The following is a 14074-nucleotide window of genomic DNA, read 5'->3' on the forward strand; positions in this document are numbered from 1 at the left end:
ACACAGCTTTTCATTCCCCTTTGGGTGATCAGTAACCACTCTACAATTTCTTAGTCTGCTCTCACTCAAATCTTTCTCACTGCAAATTAGGTCATTGTCCTCTAGCTCCACTCTCAGAAGTTGGTTGGTTGGTTGTTCTTTGTTCTGGAAGAGGACCAAATAACATCATATGTCAGGGTCAAAGTACAGCGTGTCCTACTGTGTCTGATCAGACCAATATGAACTCAGAAGGTGCTACCACAGGTTGGGCACAAATAGTCCACATAAACATTTGGAATGGAGAGGTCTCTAAATTTGCACATCTCATGTTTCTTTTGAGCTACTGCAATTCTGCTTCACTCACAGAGCAAGTTCCTTCTTTGATGTGGGCACACCATGCTGGGTGGTCCTTTGCCAGGGTGTCTCACATCTCACATTTGATCCCAAAGTTCTTCAGAGGGACCTTGAGAGTGTCCTTGTATTGCTGTTTCTGAACTCCATGTGAGTGCTTGCCTTGTGTGAATTCCCTTTAAAATAGTCCTTCAGGCAAGCTTACATTCGGTATTTGAACGATGTGTCCAACCCTTTGGAAATGTGTTCTCTACAGCAGAGTTTGAATGCTTGGCAGTTCAGCTTGAGAAAGAACCTCAGTGTCTGGTACCTTATCTTGCCTGGTGATCTTCAGAATCTCCCTGAGACAATTCAAATGGAAGCAATTCAGTTTTCTGGCATGGCACTGGTATACATCCAGGTTTCACAGGCATACAATGAGATCAGCACAATGGCTCTGTAGACCTTCAGTTTGGTAGTCAGTCTAATACCTCTTCTCTCCCACACTTTCTTTCAGAGCTTCTCAAACACTGAGCTAGCTTTGGCAATGTATGCGTCAACCATATCATCTATGTGTATGTCCCTGGAAAGTATGCTGCCAAGGTTAAGTGAACTTATCCATGGTATTAACATTTCTGCATTTGCTTTAACTGATGATTCCATGTATGGATGGTGTGGTACTGGCTAGGGGAGAACCTGTGTTTTCTTGGTGTTGATTGTTAAGCCAAAATTAGCACAAGTAGCAGAGGACTGATCCATACTTTGTTGCATCTCAGCCTTAGAGGCTGCATTGAGTGCCCAATCATCTGTGAACAAAAAAGTCATGCACCAACACTCCATCTACTTTAGTCTTGGCTTGTAGCCTGTCCAAGTTAAATAATTTACTGTCAGTGTAGAAACTGATCTCAATGCCGTTTTCATCCTTGTTGAAGGCATCTGACAACATAATTGAAAACATCACAAAAAAAGCATGGGAGCAGGCACACAGCCTTGCTTCACCTCACGGCTGACTGTGAAAGCTTGAGAGCATCATCCATTATTCAGAACCCATGCAGGCATGCAATCATGAAATTGATGTACAATACTGATAAACTTCTCTGGGCAAATTTTGAGGAGAGAGAAGGCAGCTAACTAGCTACCATATTCCTTATTCTCTGGTGTTCTACAGGGAAGCTGCTAGCAAAAATGACAAGAATTAGGATCTCACTCCCAGCTAGTATAGAAAATAGAGAGAATTTTCAATGACCTGAATAGGGTCTATAATGGTTGTAGATTCACAGTGGCCAACTGACTGTTATCTATACTTAACATGCAGATTGGTTTCCTTCATAGAAAAGAGGGTAGAAGGGCTAAGAATGGCCACTCTAGTTTTCAGGTTATAGGAGAGAATGAAGTGTTTCTTCAGAAAAGGAAGAAAGTCCATTTCACAAAGAAATGATAAAGAAGGCAAAGGGCAAACCTGATTTCTGTCAGGAAGTTGGAGGTTAGAATAACTTCACAAGGGAGTAGAGAAGGAATACTTAAATTGAATACTTAAGACAACAGCATTTATTATGCACCTGTTAAGTATGTATAAGGCACTGTGCTAGGTGTCTTTTTAAAAAAAGTAAAAAGTTAGTCAATAAGCGTTTGTCAAATGCTTACTATCTTCCAAGTAGTGTGGCTAAACCTGAAGTTACAAAGAAGGGCCAAAAAAAAAAGTCTCAGTTTTCAAGGAGTTCACAGTCTAATGAGGAAGAGAATATGTAAACAACTAAGTACAAAAAGATATTTACAGGATAAATCAAAGATTATTGACAAAGGGAAGACAATGGCACTAAGAGAGATTGGGAAAGGCTTCTTGTAGGAGGGATTTTAGCTGGGATTTAATGGAAGACAAAAAGGCGAGGACATGGAGATGAGGAAGAAGAAAATTAAACGTCTGGGGAAAGCCAGTTAAAAGGTACATAGGCGATGGAGTATCCTGTTTGAAGAATAGGACATTTGAAAGAGGCCAGTATCATTCAGTAGATTATAAAGTATATCAGGGTGAGCCAGTTTGTAAGAAGACTGAAAAAGTAGGAGGGGGTCAGGTTATGGAGGGCTTTGAACTCCAAATAGAGCATTTTATATTTGATCTTGGAGGACAGAGGGAGCCATTGGTTTATTGAATTGGATGGGGTGAGGTGACATGGTCATTCCTGTGCTTTAGGAAAATCAATAAGACAGTTGAGTGGAGGATGAACTGAACAGAGGAAAGATGAGACAAGGAGATCAACCAGCAGGCTATTGCAATAGTCCAGGTGTGAGGTGATGAGGGCCTGGACCAGGGTGCTGAAGAGGACACAGTATCAGAGGAGGGAAAGGGAAAGAAAAGGAGATTTTACGAAGTAAAATTAATATGACTTGGTAACAGATTGGACAAAGAGATTACATTATATTGGATGGAAGCAACCTGTATGCAAAATATTAAATACAAAATATATACAAAGTAATTTATGGAAGGAACTGGGGACGTTGGGATGGGCTTCATGTAGGAGGTGGCATCTTAGCTGAGCTTTGAAGAAAGCCAGAGAAGAGGTGAAGGTGGGGAGGGAGTACATCCCAGCTTTAGTAATATCAATTTTTCAGACACGTGGAATAAAGAAGATTCAGGGAGCAAAGTAGAAGTTATTGCAGTAGTCCAAGTAAGAGGTGATAAGAGCCTGAATCAGGGTGGTGATGATGATGTGAGTAGAGAGAAGGGGATAGACTCAGTGTGAAAGTAAAATTGACAAGACTTGGCAAGTGATTGAGTATGAGGGGCGAGGATGAGTGGAAAGTGGAAATATCTCTGAGGTTTTGAACCCAAGTGGCTGGAAGAATAGTGGTATACTCAACAGAAGCAGACAAGTTAGGAAGAGAGGCGGACTGGGGTGGGGTGGGGTGGGGGTGGGGGAAAGAGAAGACAATGAGCTATGTTTTGGACATGTTGAGTTTGAGATATCCACTTGAAAATATCCAGTTAGCAGATGGTGATGCAGGATTGGAGTTCAAGAGAGATACTAAAACTAGATATATAGACCTGGGAGTTTCTACAGAGAGGTAATAGTTGAACCCATGGGAATGGAAGCAAGAGAGGAGGGGCTGGGGTAGAGCTGTGTGGTCAACTCACACATACCAGATGGGATATGGATGATGATCTAGCAAAGTAGACTGAAAGCAAGCAAATAGACATATAGGAGGATAACCAAGAGAGAGTAATACCAGGAAAACCCCGGGAAGACAATTTCTAGATCTAGGAGGAGGAAGTAGTCAATAGTGTCAGATGCCTTAGAGGAAGCAAGAGGAATAAGAACTGAGAAAAGGCTTTCATATTTGGTAAGATAGGTGGTTACATTGGGTTCCCACTACTTTAAGGTCTTTACGCAAAAGCTTCATGACCACTTTTCAGGCATTTTGCAAGAAGGAATTTTGTTCAGGGATGGTTTGGACTTCTAAGGTCCTTTCCAACTCATAGAGCTGTGCTTCTGATTACAAAGTATATGACCATTTATAGGTCCTTCAAAAAAAAAAAAGTGTTTGCTGAGTTTTGACTTTATAATATGTTCATTTTTGGTGTTAGTTTTTCATCCTTGGAGTGTTTTTGAATTTATAGATTTGGCTTATACTTCTGATTTGTTGCTTGTATAGTAAACAAAGTACAATACTCTAATTCTTATCAAATAATATGAGTTACATTTTACCTAGGTAATAATCCACTCACTGAATCGGGGGTTTGAAAATGCTCTTCATTTCAAAGGAAGGAAAGATCACTTCTGCTTGAGAGAAAGGGAAGTTTTCATGGAGGATTTCCAATATGAATTGAACCTTGAAGGACAGGCAGGATTTATAGGTGGTAGGACTTGTGAATAGGGAATTCCAGGTATGTATATATGGGTAAGTTTGGGAAATACTTTCACCATGATAAGAAATATTTTGAATTTAACTACTATTCATTATCCTAACTGTACCGATTTGCCAATGACATTTCCTCATGTATGGTTTTCTCTTTATATGTAATTTAGCTCTTAAAAAAAACTCCTTGTCCTTCTCTTGTCCAGTTTCTTTCATCTTGTTTTTATATCAAAAGCTTAATTGCTTCCTGTGTCCCTTGTCAGTGTGCACCTGCAGTCTCATGAAAATGATTATAGTTGTGTAGTGTTGTATAAAGAGTATATGATTGGATTTAAATATGATAGGCAATGGAAATTATAAAGCACAGAACAATTTATAGCAAAACATTGTCAACAGTGAGGGAGACATCTTTTTCAGTGGAAAGGAACTGCTTTGAAAAAGAACAGAAATATAGGCTGTGGGAGAAAACACCTAAAAACATAGTCCAATTAGTCCGAGAAATTGGAACTAGAAACCCACATTTTAGGGAAGAAATTGAGGGGCAATGACAAAGAGTCCTGATAAGACTCATTTTTGTACCTGTGATATTCCCCTAGTGAAAGACTGTTTCCTTTTTTGTTTCTGTAACCATAGCTCAAGGCCCAACACTGGGATCATAAATGTGTGTTTAATTGCTGCTGTTGGTGCAACTGTATCTTCTGTTGTTGAGGTACAAACAATTTCTCCCTTGGCTCTTGTGATATTTCTTTAATTCCTACCAGTGCCAGGCACTGGACCAGGAATTAAAAGGCATACAATGGAATAGCACTCCTAGTACCCCATACTTTATAGGACCTAACTAAATTACAGGCAAAATCAACTTCAGTCAATAAACATTTATTTAGCCCCTACTACGTACCAGGCACTGTGCTAAGCACCGGGGATACAAAATGAGCCACAGACACTTCCTGCCCTCAAGGAGTTTACAATCTGATGGATTTATAAGATTCTTTTGGTATTTCACTAACTAAAAGTCTTTGGATAGAATCTAAGATGAATCCTCTTTGCATCAAATTCCCCTTGAAAAGGGGATTGATCGTGCCTCTTTTCAGTGATTCTGGTAAGCGGTGGAAGGTAGGTGTTGGAAATGTCAAACAGGATCTCAGATCTATTACCATTTTGGAGGGTAACTATAAGAAAGTTCCTCCAGTACTTGAAGATCGGTAATTTCATTGGTGTGGGCCCCTCCTCTCCCCTTAGAACCACAGCCCCTGCATAATTTTATAGCTTGTCTTCAAAAATTACTCCTGCCAAAGCATTCATCACCTTGCAGCTGGCCAGGTTTAGGTAGGCGGTCCACTGTCAGCCGATCTTGCTCCAAAGTCCTTCCAGTCTGGTAGCTGGAGCCCCTATTGACCTTTAAGAATCCAGGGTCGACTCCATGAAAGACAAAAAAAAAAATCAAGGAAAGAGGCTATAAAAACACTTAAAGCCAGTTGCTGATTAGGTGAGTTGTGGCTAAAGGAGTCGAGCCAAAGAGAATTTTTTCTCCGATTAAGAAAAAGAAAGAAAGAAAAAAAAACAACCACTTGATGTCTGGGGTTGATTACTGAATTTGAATTTTGTCTCAGACATTTACTATCTGGGTGACACTGGCCCAGCAAGTCAATTTAACGTCTCCGCCTGCCTCAGTTTCCTCGTCTGTAAAATGGGGGTGATCATTGACCCCTCCCTCCCAGGGTTGTGAAGATCAGAGGAGTTGACATCAGTAGATAGGAGCTCTGTAACCTTAAAGCCCCACGGACATTCCATTAGCAATCGCCGCCAGTCTAGAGCAAAGCCCCAAGTGAAGTCAGGCGGATCGGGTCGGAAAGGAAGATGCTTTGTAATCCCACGCAGGAGGCGCGGACGGGCGGGAGGGACACAGACAGCCCCGGGGCGCAGAGGATGTGGCTTCATGAAAGGAGCACCTGGCATCCGACAGGCGGAACCTTCCGTTTTAGGAATCCTCGGGAGTGGGGGGGGCGCGAAAGGCGCTGAGTGGGTTTCCTCGCCCTTCTTTGAAGGCAAAGAAGCCCTCAGAACCCTTATTTAAATAAGCGGGAGAGGCGGTTAACCGCCACCATCCTCGCTCCTCGCTCCTCTCCCCGCCTCCCTTCGCATGGTAGGCGCAGCTCCCGCCCGCGGGGTCGGCGCCCCGAGAAGGGCCCGCGCGCTCGGGCACCCGGGGACCCAGGGACCCGGGGACTCCGAAGCAGTGTCACCATTGCGATGCCAAGGTTTCCGCGCCCGGGGAGAAGGATGCGGGGAGGGCAGAGGGGAACGGGATGGAAAAGGGAGGCTTTGGACAAACAGTCCGGCGAGCCAATAGAAGGACAGGTCTGTCACCACGCCGGCCAATAGGAGCAGGGATCCCAGCAGGAGGCGTGGCCGGTAAGGCCGGGGCTAGATTAGGATCCCCGGCGGGTGGCTGCTGGGATTCAGAGTCCCGAGGGCGGGGGAGGAGGGAAGACCGGAAGCTGTTGTCTCCAAGTCACCCCCCCCCCACCCCAAGTCCCGTCGCGTCCCCTAGGGCTAGGAGAGGAGGAGGAGGCCGCTCGGGTCCGTTGGCGCCGGTAACCAGGGGGAGCGGCCTCTCCGGAGGGAGACTCCTCCCGGGGCGTCCCCCTCCCTCTCTCCGCCCCTACCCCTCTCCATCCTCCGGCCGGCCGCTCGCTCGCTCGCTCCCTTTGCCGCCCTCTCGTGCGGATCATTTTAGGCTGCGCGCTTCGACGGCAGCGGCGGCGGCGGCGGCGGCGAGAGGCCGGAGCGGAGAAGCCCGGGGGCGGCGGCGGCCTGCCTAGCCCGGCCCAGCCGGTCCTTTAGTCCCTCGGCCCTGCCGTCGCCATGTCCTCCTCGTCCTCATCTCCAGGAGAGTCGTACGAGGAGCGAGAGTACGAGAGCCAGGCCAAGCGCCTCAAGACGGAGGAGGGCGAGATCGACTACTCGGCTGAGGAAGGCGAGAGCCGCCGGGAGCCCGGGCCCCGGGGCGGGGGCGAGGGAGGCGGCCGGAGCTACTCTCAGCCGGTAACAAAGCGCGGCGCCCCGACCCTCCCGCCCTGCCTCCCTTCCCTTCCCTCTCGCTCTTGCGCTTCACTCCTCCCGCCCCCCAAAACGGACCCTCCCCGCGCCCCCCTCCCCCCCCAAACCCTCCCGGAGCTCAAAAGTGCACCAGGCCGAGCCGGAGCAAGTGCTGTGGGTACGGGTGTCTATCCCCCTCCCCCCACGGGCCGGTGCTGTCTGACCTCGGGATAGGGACTTCAGTGCCGTCATTAATTAATTTATTTTTGGTGTTACCCAGTGGGGGAATGGGTGAGACCGAGGGGGGTGAAGCCTTTGTTAGGCTCCTCCGGATCTCTCTGCCGTAACAATAAGGGAGACAGTCCTCTCCCTTCTGCTCTTCTATCCGCACGATTCATTCTGGGGGTGGAGTGTGTGTGTGTGTTTGGGGGAGGGGGAAGAGAATGTGTTTGCGTACAACCGCCTCTTTGGTCGAGGTTGGAAAAATGGTTTGCGTGTTGTTGTTGTTGTTGTTGTTGTTGACGACTGTCGAGTGGCCTAATTGCTTTGGTCCTTAGCTGAGGCCTGTATCTAAATGGAAGATCTTGGGCTGGTCTTTTCTCTTCCACTTTCATTGAGGGGTTCTTACTTTCTTGCGTTAATAACTAGCAACCAGTGCCACAGCTTGTTATTGCCGAGTAGAGCCGCCCGCAGTTTGGGGTTTTGTTAAACGTTTTAGAGCTTAAGGATAGCAATAAAAACTGGTGCTGGTGGAGACTCTTTTTAAGTGCATCCTTACCCTAAAGTGAAAGGAGACTCCAAGGCGTTTTAATAACTAGCATCAGTTGCCACGGTTTATTATTGCCGGATAGAGCCGTCCACAGTTTGGGATTTGGTAAAGGTTCTAAAGCATAAGGATAGTAATAACTGGTTCTGGTAGAGTCTCTTTTTATGTATATCCTTAAAGTCAAAGGAAACTAAACCATCTGAGTTTGACTGTTTCCAAATTTTGCCCCAAAGGAGCTGAGTTTGATTTGTAGGGTAGTGATGAGGGATTCCAGTGGTAATCAGCTTTTATGCTAGATTCCTCTTTTTCTTTTTGGCGGAAAAAAAAGAAAGAAAAGAAGAAAGAAAAAAAAAGAAAAAGGAAAAAAAGGCAGTTATTGGAAGAATGAAATCTAAAACGTTTTGGAGACAAATGGTTACTTAGGAATGTGAGAGAGTATTTTGAGATGTGTGTAAGAATGATATCTGTTTAATAAAGGAACCATCTTCACCTCATTTTTAAATTGTCTTTTGCTATTTTGGACTTAATAATCTGCTTTAAAAACGTCCAGCAGCTTCTTAAATTTTGAATTATTTTTAGCCTCAGACCAAAATATTTGACAGTAAAGTTCCTTTTATGGCATATTTACAATAAATAATTGAAAATCTTTCGTATTTATTAGCACTTTTGTGTGGAAAACATTTCGGTCAAATAGGCCCTTCCACAGCATCCTCCAACTCTAGTTCACAAATAATGTACATTAACATTTACCTGTTAAAGTCATAGCTGCTTTAACTGTGTATCATTCCGCCCCCACAAACCCTTCATGCCAGAAAAGGTGGTACCGTCCAGTTAAAACAAAACTTGTATTTTGTGCTGTAATTTTCCAAGTTAAATGCAAATATGAATAAAGAAAATGTGAGAGGAAATTGATATTTTAAAGTGTTTCAACTTAAAGACAGCTCCTTTGTCTTTGTAGTGTTCTTTGTTTTCATAATCTTTTAGGTAGTTATTTAGGTATATTAGATCACCAGTGTAGCTTTTAGCAAAAGTCTTACTTAGATTATGCTGTAGCAGAATCAGACTTTTTTTTGGAACCCTTTGCAAGAATGATACTCTAAGTGAACTTTTCTTGTGGTTAAAAAACTTTAGCAACTGTTGTAAAAAGACCTATTTAATCATAAAACAGCATTTTAAATAGCCATTCCTCTCTGTATATATGAAGTAGGAAAGAGTAAGTGTTAATTTATTATACTGCCTATATATTTTATATGTATATATTTTTTTGAGGAGAGGGCAAACTGACTTTATTTTTGTAGGCAGGTAGACACTCCTTTATGTGGTTGTGGCAGAGCCACATTCAATTAAACACATAGGAACTGATTTTTCTTAGTACTGTATTTAAATTTTCCCCAGATTTCAAAAAAGATCAAAATGAAATTACATCTGTGGAGAGGAAAAATAGTCATTAAAAATGTATTACTGTGAATTGTATTTCCTTTTTTTTTTTAAAGTTGTCTGTTGCTTCATTATTTAGAATTATTGTACCTTCAATTTAAGGGAAGTATGTATGATGAAACCTTATATTTAAAGTATTCAGTATAAAGGAGAGAAACCTATGTAGTAAGCCCTTTAAAATAAATAAACATGAAAAAAGGCCTTTATGGATAATTATAGTTTCCTATGGAATTTACAAGTTTAAAAATTAGAAAGGGGAAGAATTTGTATTTTTGTTTAGTAATACTTGTTAATGAAACAAAATATGATACCTTTTTAAGGACAGTTTGGTGGTTTTTGTGTTGCTGTGCAAAACGGTCCATTCAGTAAATATTGATAGTGAATTGATTATCTTGAATGGTGATGAGAGTTTAAAGTGTGGTTGTAATATAACATTAAGGACAATTGTGGTATGTGTGAGATTGATTGTGACATTAGCTGTACTGTATGTTTCAATTTTGTGATGTATCTTCTGGCACCTAGTCTGAAGTGTCAGAGATTCCTGGATTGTTTAGTTTCACTTGGCTGCTATTGGCTATTGTTGCAAAAATTTACTATTCAGTAGGATAGAGTTATAATCTTTTCTGCAAGATTCTATTCTGGGGCAAAAAAGCTTAATTCATATTTGATTTAAAACTTTGAAATTCTTAATTTAGATTTAAAGTAAATAGTTGAAGATAGAAATATGACTTTAGGTTCTTAACTTCTTAAGGAAGCTTCACAGATTTACTTTGAATTTAGGAACCAGCCCCCAAAGTCAGGAGTCAGAGGAACTTTCCAGTTTTCAAGGAAAGAAAAACAAAGGGAGGGGAAAGAGAAAGGGCACCATGTTGTCATAGTTTGTTATTTCCCAATGTCAGGGACTCAGTTAGGAACATAGGGTGGTTTACTGAAGGACTTCTGAAGAGCCTTGGAAAAGATTCAGAAGCAGCACAGAATAGCTGGCCTTCCTGGGCCAGATACTGACCGGGTAAAGCCCTGTTGGCAGAACCCAAGCTGGAGATGAAGTGGATATGATAGAGTGTGACTGACCAGCTTGGTCCTCATGATCCCTGAATCCAAGGATTTATGGATTGCTTTCCAAGTTGTGATTGAAAAATATGCAGGAAACTGGATAGCACTTAAGCTTGTAAGAAAGCAGTCTCACTAACAGCATGTGAATACTTTACTGTAACATATTGTTTGAGCATCCTCAATGGGTTGATGGGGTTTTCGGGAAGAGATTTGAAGGTTTTTGACTATTCTTATCAGACAAAATTTAGAGAATAATTTTTCTTTTCCTCTTGTATTGGACAGTTAGTAAGCAAAAGAATCACTAAATATAGTTAATAGTTTATTGAAGTTATAAAATTAATTAGTGTGAAAACTTGTTTCTTAACTCTTTATATATATATATATATACACACATATATGTAGATCTATACACATATATACTTAAAAGAGAACAGACAAGATAAAGATCCATAATTTCAAATATGGGAATTCACCTTATATAGAATATGTCACTGCTTGGATTCAGAGTGTCTGGTACACTCGAATAGGCCTAGGTTGACATAGACATTTACTGCTAGTTGAGATGACAAAGCAGGCCAAGAAATCTGGATAAGGTATGGAACAGAGATGTTAGTAGAGTTCGTTTTGTTAACCCAGATCTTATTTTTTTTTTTTATTGACAGATTTTTTTTTTTTTGAGAGGCAGTTGGGATTAAGTGACTTGCCCAGGGTCACATAGCTAGTAAGTGTCAAGTGTCTGGTCTGAGACTGGATTTGAACTCAGATCCTCTTGACTCCAGGGCCAGTGCTCTATCCACTGAACCACCTAGCTGCCCTAACCTAGATCTTGTTGTAAAAGTGCAAAGCCACAGAAACCCTCAACAACTGTGTTTCTGGAAATCCTCCTAGACTGAGGAGTAATTGTTCATCAATGAGGCCTAATCTGGTTGAGAGTTGGCAGCCTCAGGACTGAATCAGCATTGCTCTTCCATGGATGAACTGTATTATTGACTGAAGATTACATACCTTTTGAAGAAACAGATAAGAGGTGGTAGCTTACATAGTTTTGAATTTTAGGATCATTATAGATTGTTTAGTGCTTTTTGTGGGAAAAAAAATACTTATTTTGAAGAAGTGACTCAACTGCCTTACCTGCTTTTTTTCCCCTTTTAGTTCTTGTGCTATTTGAGGTCAAATATGTCTAAAGCCCTTGGCAAAGAAATTAAGACTATGTTTTGTCATAGATCGGCTATATTGCTCTTTAAAATCAGCAGGCAGAATAGAATTTGAGTAGCTTCTAATCCTCAATTAAGATATTTCATTCAGTTTAACAAATGTAAGCCTAATGACAAATGTGTGGATTTGTTTTGCCTTATTATGCTTATTTGTTGCAAGGATTGTGTTTTTCTTTTATTATTTGAAGGTGGAAAGAGGAGAGCTAGCAGTAGAGTTGCCTCCCAAAAAATTAGAAAAGAAAGAGAAGTGGGCCTTTGAAGCATTTTAAAAAATGTATATAAGAGAACTGAAGGAAGTTTAGAAGGGAACAGATTAAGTAGGATAGCTTTGAAGTAACATGTTAAACTTATATAATTAAAAAAAAGAAAAGCTGTGCCAAGAGATTCACATTTTCACGTATCATCTTTTTCTTTTCTATAGGAATGCTCTTTTTTTTCTATGGGAATGTTCTTTTTTTGGTTTCATTAAATTTTGAATACTTTTTTTCAAAAAACCCCAAATATAGGCTTACCCTGTCTAACTTGGTTCATTGGGACTAGAAAAACACTTTAGGGGAAGTGTTTCATAGAGAAAATATAATAAATGTTGATAGACGAAATGATGTTATATCAGGGTTTTGTGAGTTTGCATTTATACTTAAAGGAGGCAAAGTAAAGAATGTATACTCTTTGCTACATGGTAGTAGCAATCATCTGTCAGGTTAGAATTTGAGTCCATATTCCATATTGCTGCAGCTGGTTAGTCCTTAGCAGAGTGGGTTGGGGCAGAGGCCAGAGGTAGCAAGACTGGTATTGGTAGTTAACACAGTCTTTGAAGGTGGAGGGTTGAAAGGAAGAGGGAGGAAGCTTGGGCTAGAGGTGATCCTAGAAACTGTGGTGGTTGTTATGAGCACTACATCCTCCACATTTTTTTTGTCCATAGTCACTAATGCTTGCTGAAGCATTCTTTAAAAACAGAACAAAACAACAAACTTGTATTTCACTTTTTCCTCCAGTTAACAAACACTTATTTTACTTTCCCCCCATTTAACAAAACATTTCTTCCTCCCATGCCTCTCCGGCAGGGGGAAAAAAAAGGAAAACAAAACCTGTGTAACCAAATATTCATAGTCAGGTGAAACAGATTCACACATTAAACATGTCCAAAAATGTATGTCTCTTTCTTCATCCTGAATCCATTACTTCTCTCTCAGGAGGAGGGTAGCGTACTTCATCATCTTGCTCTGAAGCATTGTAAAGACTTGTGGGTTTTTGTGGATGATACTTTGCTGATACTTTGGGTTGGATTTATGTGGGAAATCATGCAGTAATTTCAGTGATTCTAATCTGCTGTCTAATACAGTACTCCATTTTTCATGTGTGTGTGTTAATGACTTCCTCTTGATTTGAGGGCCTCAGATATACTTTATTTTTTTAAATGAAAATTTTTATATGTATTTTTTCAGTTAGATGTAATAAAAATTTTTGACATTGGGTGACCCAGTAGCTAGAGAATTGGGCTTCTTGGAATCAGGAAGACTCATCTTCCTGAGTTCAAATCAGGCCTCAGACACTAGCTATGTGACTCTGGGCAGATCACTTAACCCTGTTTGCCTCAGTTTCCTCTTCTGTAAAATGAGCTGGAGAAGGTAATGACCAGTCACTCCAGTATCTTTGCCAAGAAAATTCCCCAAAAGGGGTCATGAAGAGTCGGACATGACTGAAACAACAACAGTTTTTAAAACCTTGAGTTCCAAATTCTCTCCCTCACTTCCTTACCTCCCCACTCCTTGAAAAGGCAAGTAATTCGATATGAGTTATACATGTGCACTCATGCAAAACATTTCCATGTTAGCTATGTTGTGAAAGAAAACACAAAAAAAACCAAAACCCAAACCCAAACAACTGCATTTAGACTCCATTAGTTCTTTAGCATTTTTCATCACAAGTACTTCAGAATTATCTTGGATCATTATGTTGCTGAAAATATCTAAGTCATTGAGTGATTTTGTTGTTACCGTATATAATGTTCTGGTTCTGCTCACTTCACTTTGCATCAGTACATATAAATTTTCCCAGGAGTAACCCATTTTTCTAATGTCAGTATTCTTTTGGTGATATTATATGGCTGTGGGTCTTGGAACATAGTCAGTCTCTGAAGAATCAAAACTATAGGCGACTCAAGAGCAATGGAGAGAGATGCATGCTAAGCCAAAATAATAATAATAATAATAATAATAACTGATATTTACTTAGTGCTTTAGTGTTATCACCACATTTGTATCACAGAATAATCCTGTGAAATAGGTACTATGGGTATTTTTATAGCCATTTTACAGATGAGGAACTGAAGCTTGAAAGTTATTTGACTTGTTTGTATGTAGTATCAGATGTGTGAAGTCTAGGTCTTTCTGACTTCACA

The 14074-nt window shown here is 41.2% G+C and overlaps 1 protein-coding gene across 1 annotated transcript in view; it reads left to right on the plus strand.

Moving 5' to 3' along the window:
• The first annotated feature begins 6962 nt into the window (after positions 1–6962).
• HNRNPLL (heterogeneous nuclear ribonucleoprotein L like) overlaps positions 6963–14074 on the plus strand; it is a 56737-nt gene continuing 49625 nt past the window's right edge. Inside the window, exon 1 of the mRNA XM_027865490.1 lies at positions 6963–7209. Within this exon, the coding sequence (XP_027721291.1) occupies positions 7030–7209 (180 nt within the window). The 5' untranslated portion in view covers positions 6963–7029. The remainder of the gene's footprint in view (positions 7210–14074) is intronic.

This window comes from Vombatus ursinus, unplaced genomic scaffold, assembly GCF_900497805.2.
Source record: "Vombatus ursinus unplaced genomic scaffold, bare-nosed wombat genome assembly UNPS02014778.1, whole genome shotgun sequence".
Classification (NCBI taxonomy): Eukaryota; Metazoa; Chordata; class Mammalia; order Diprotodontia; family Vombatidae; genus Vombatus; species Vombatus ursinus.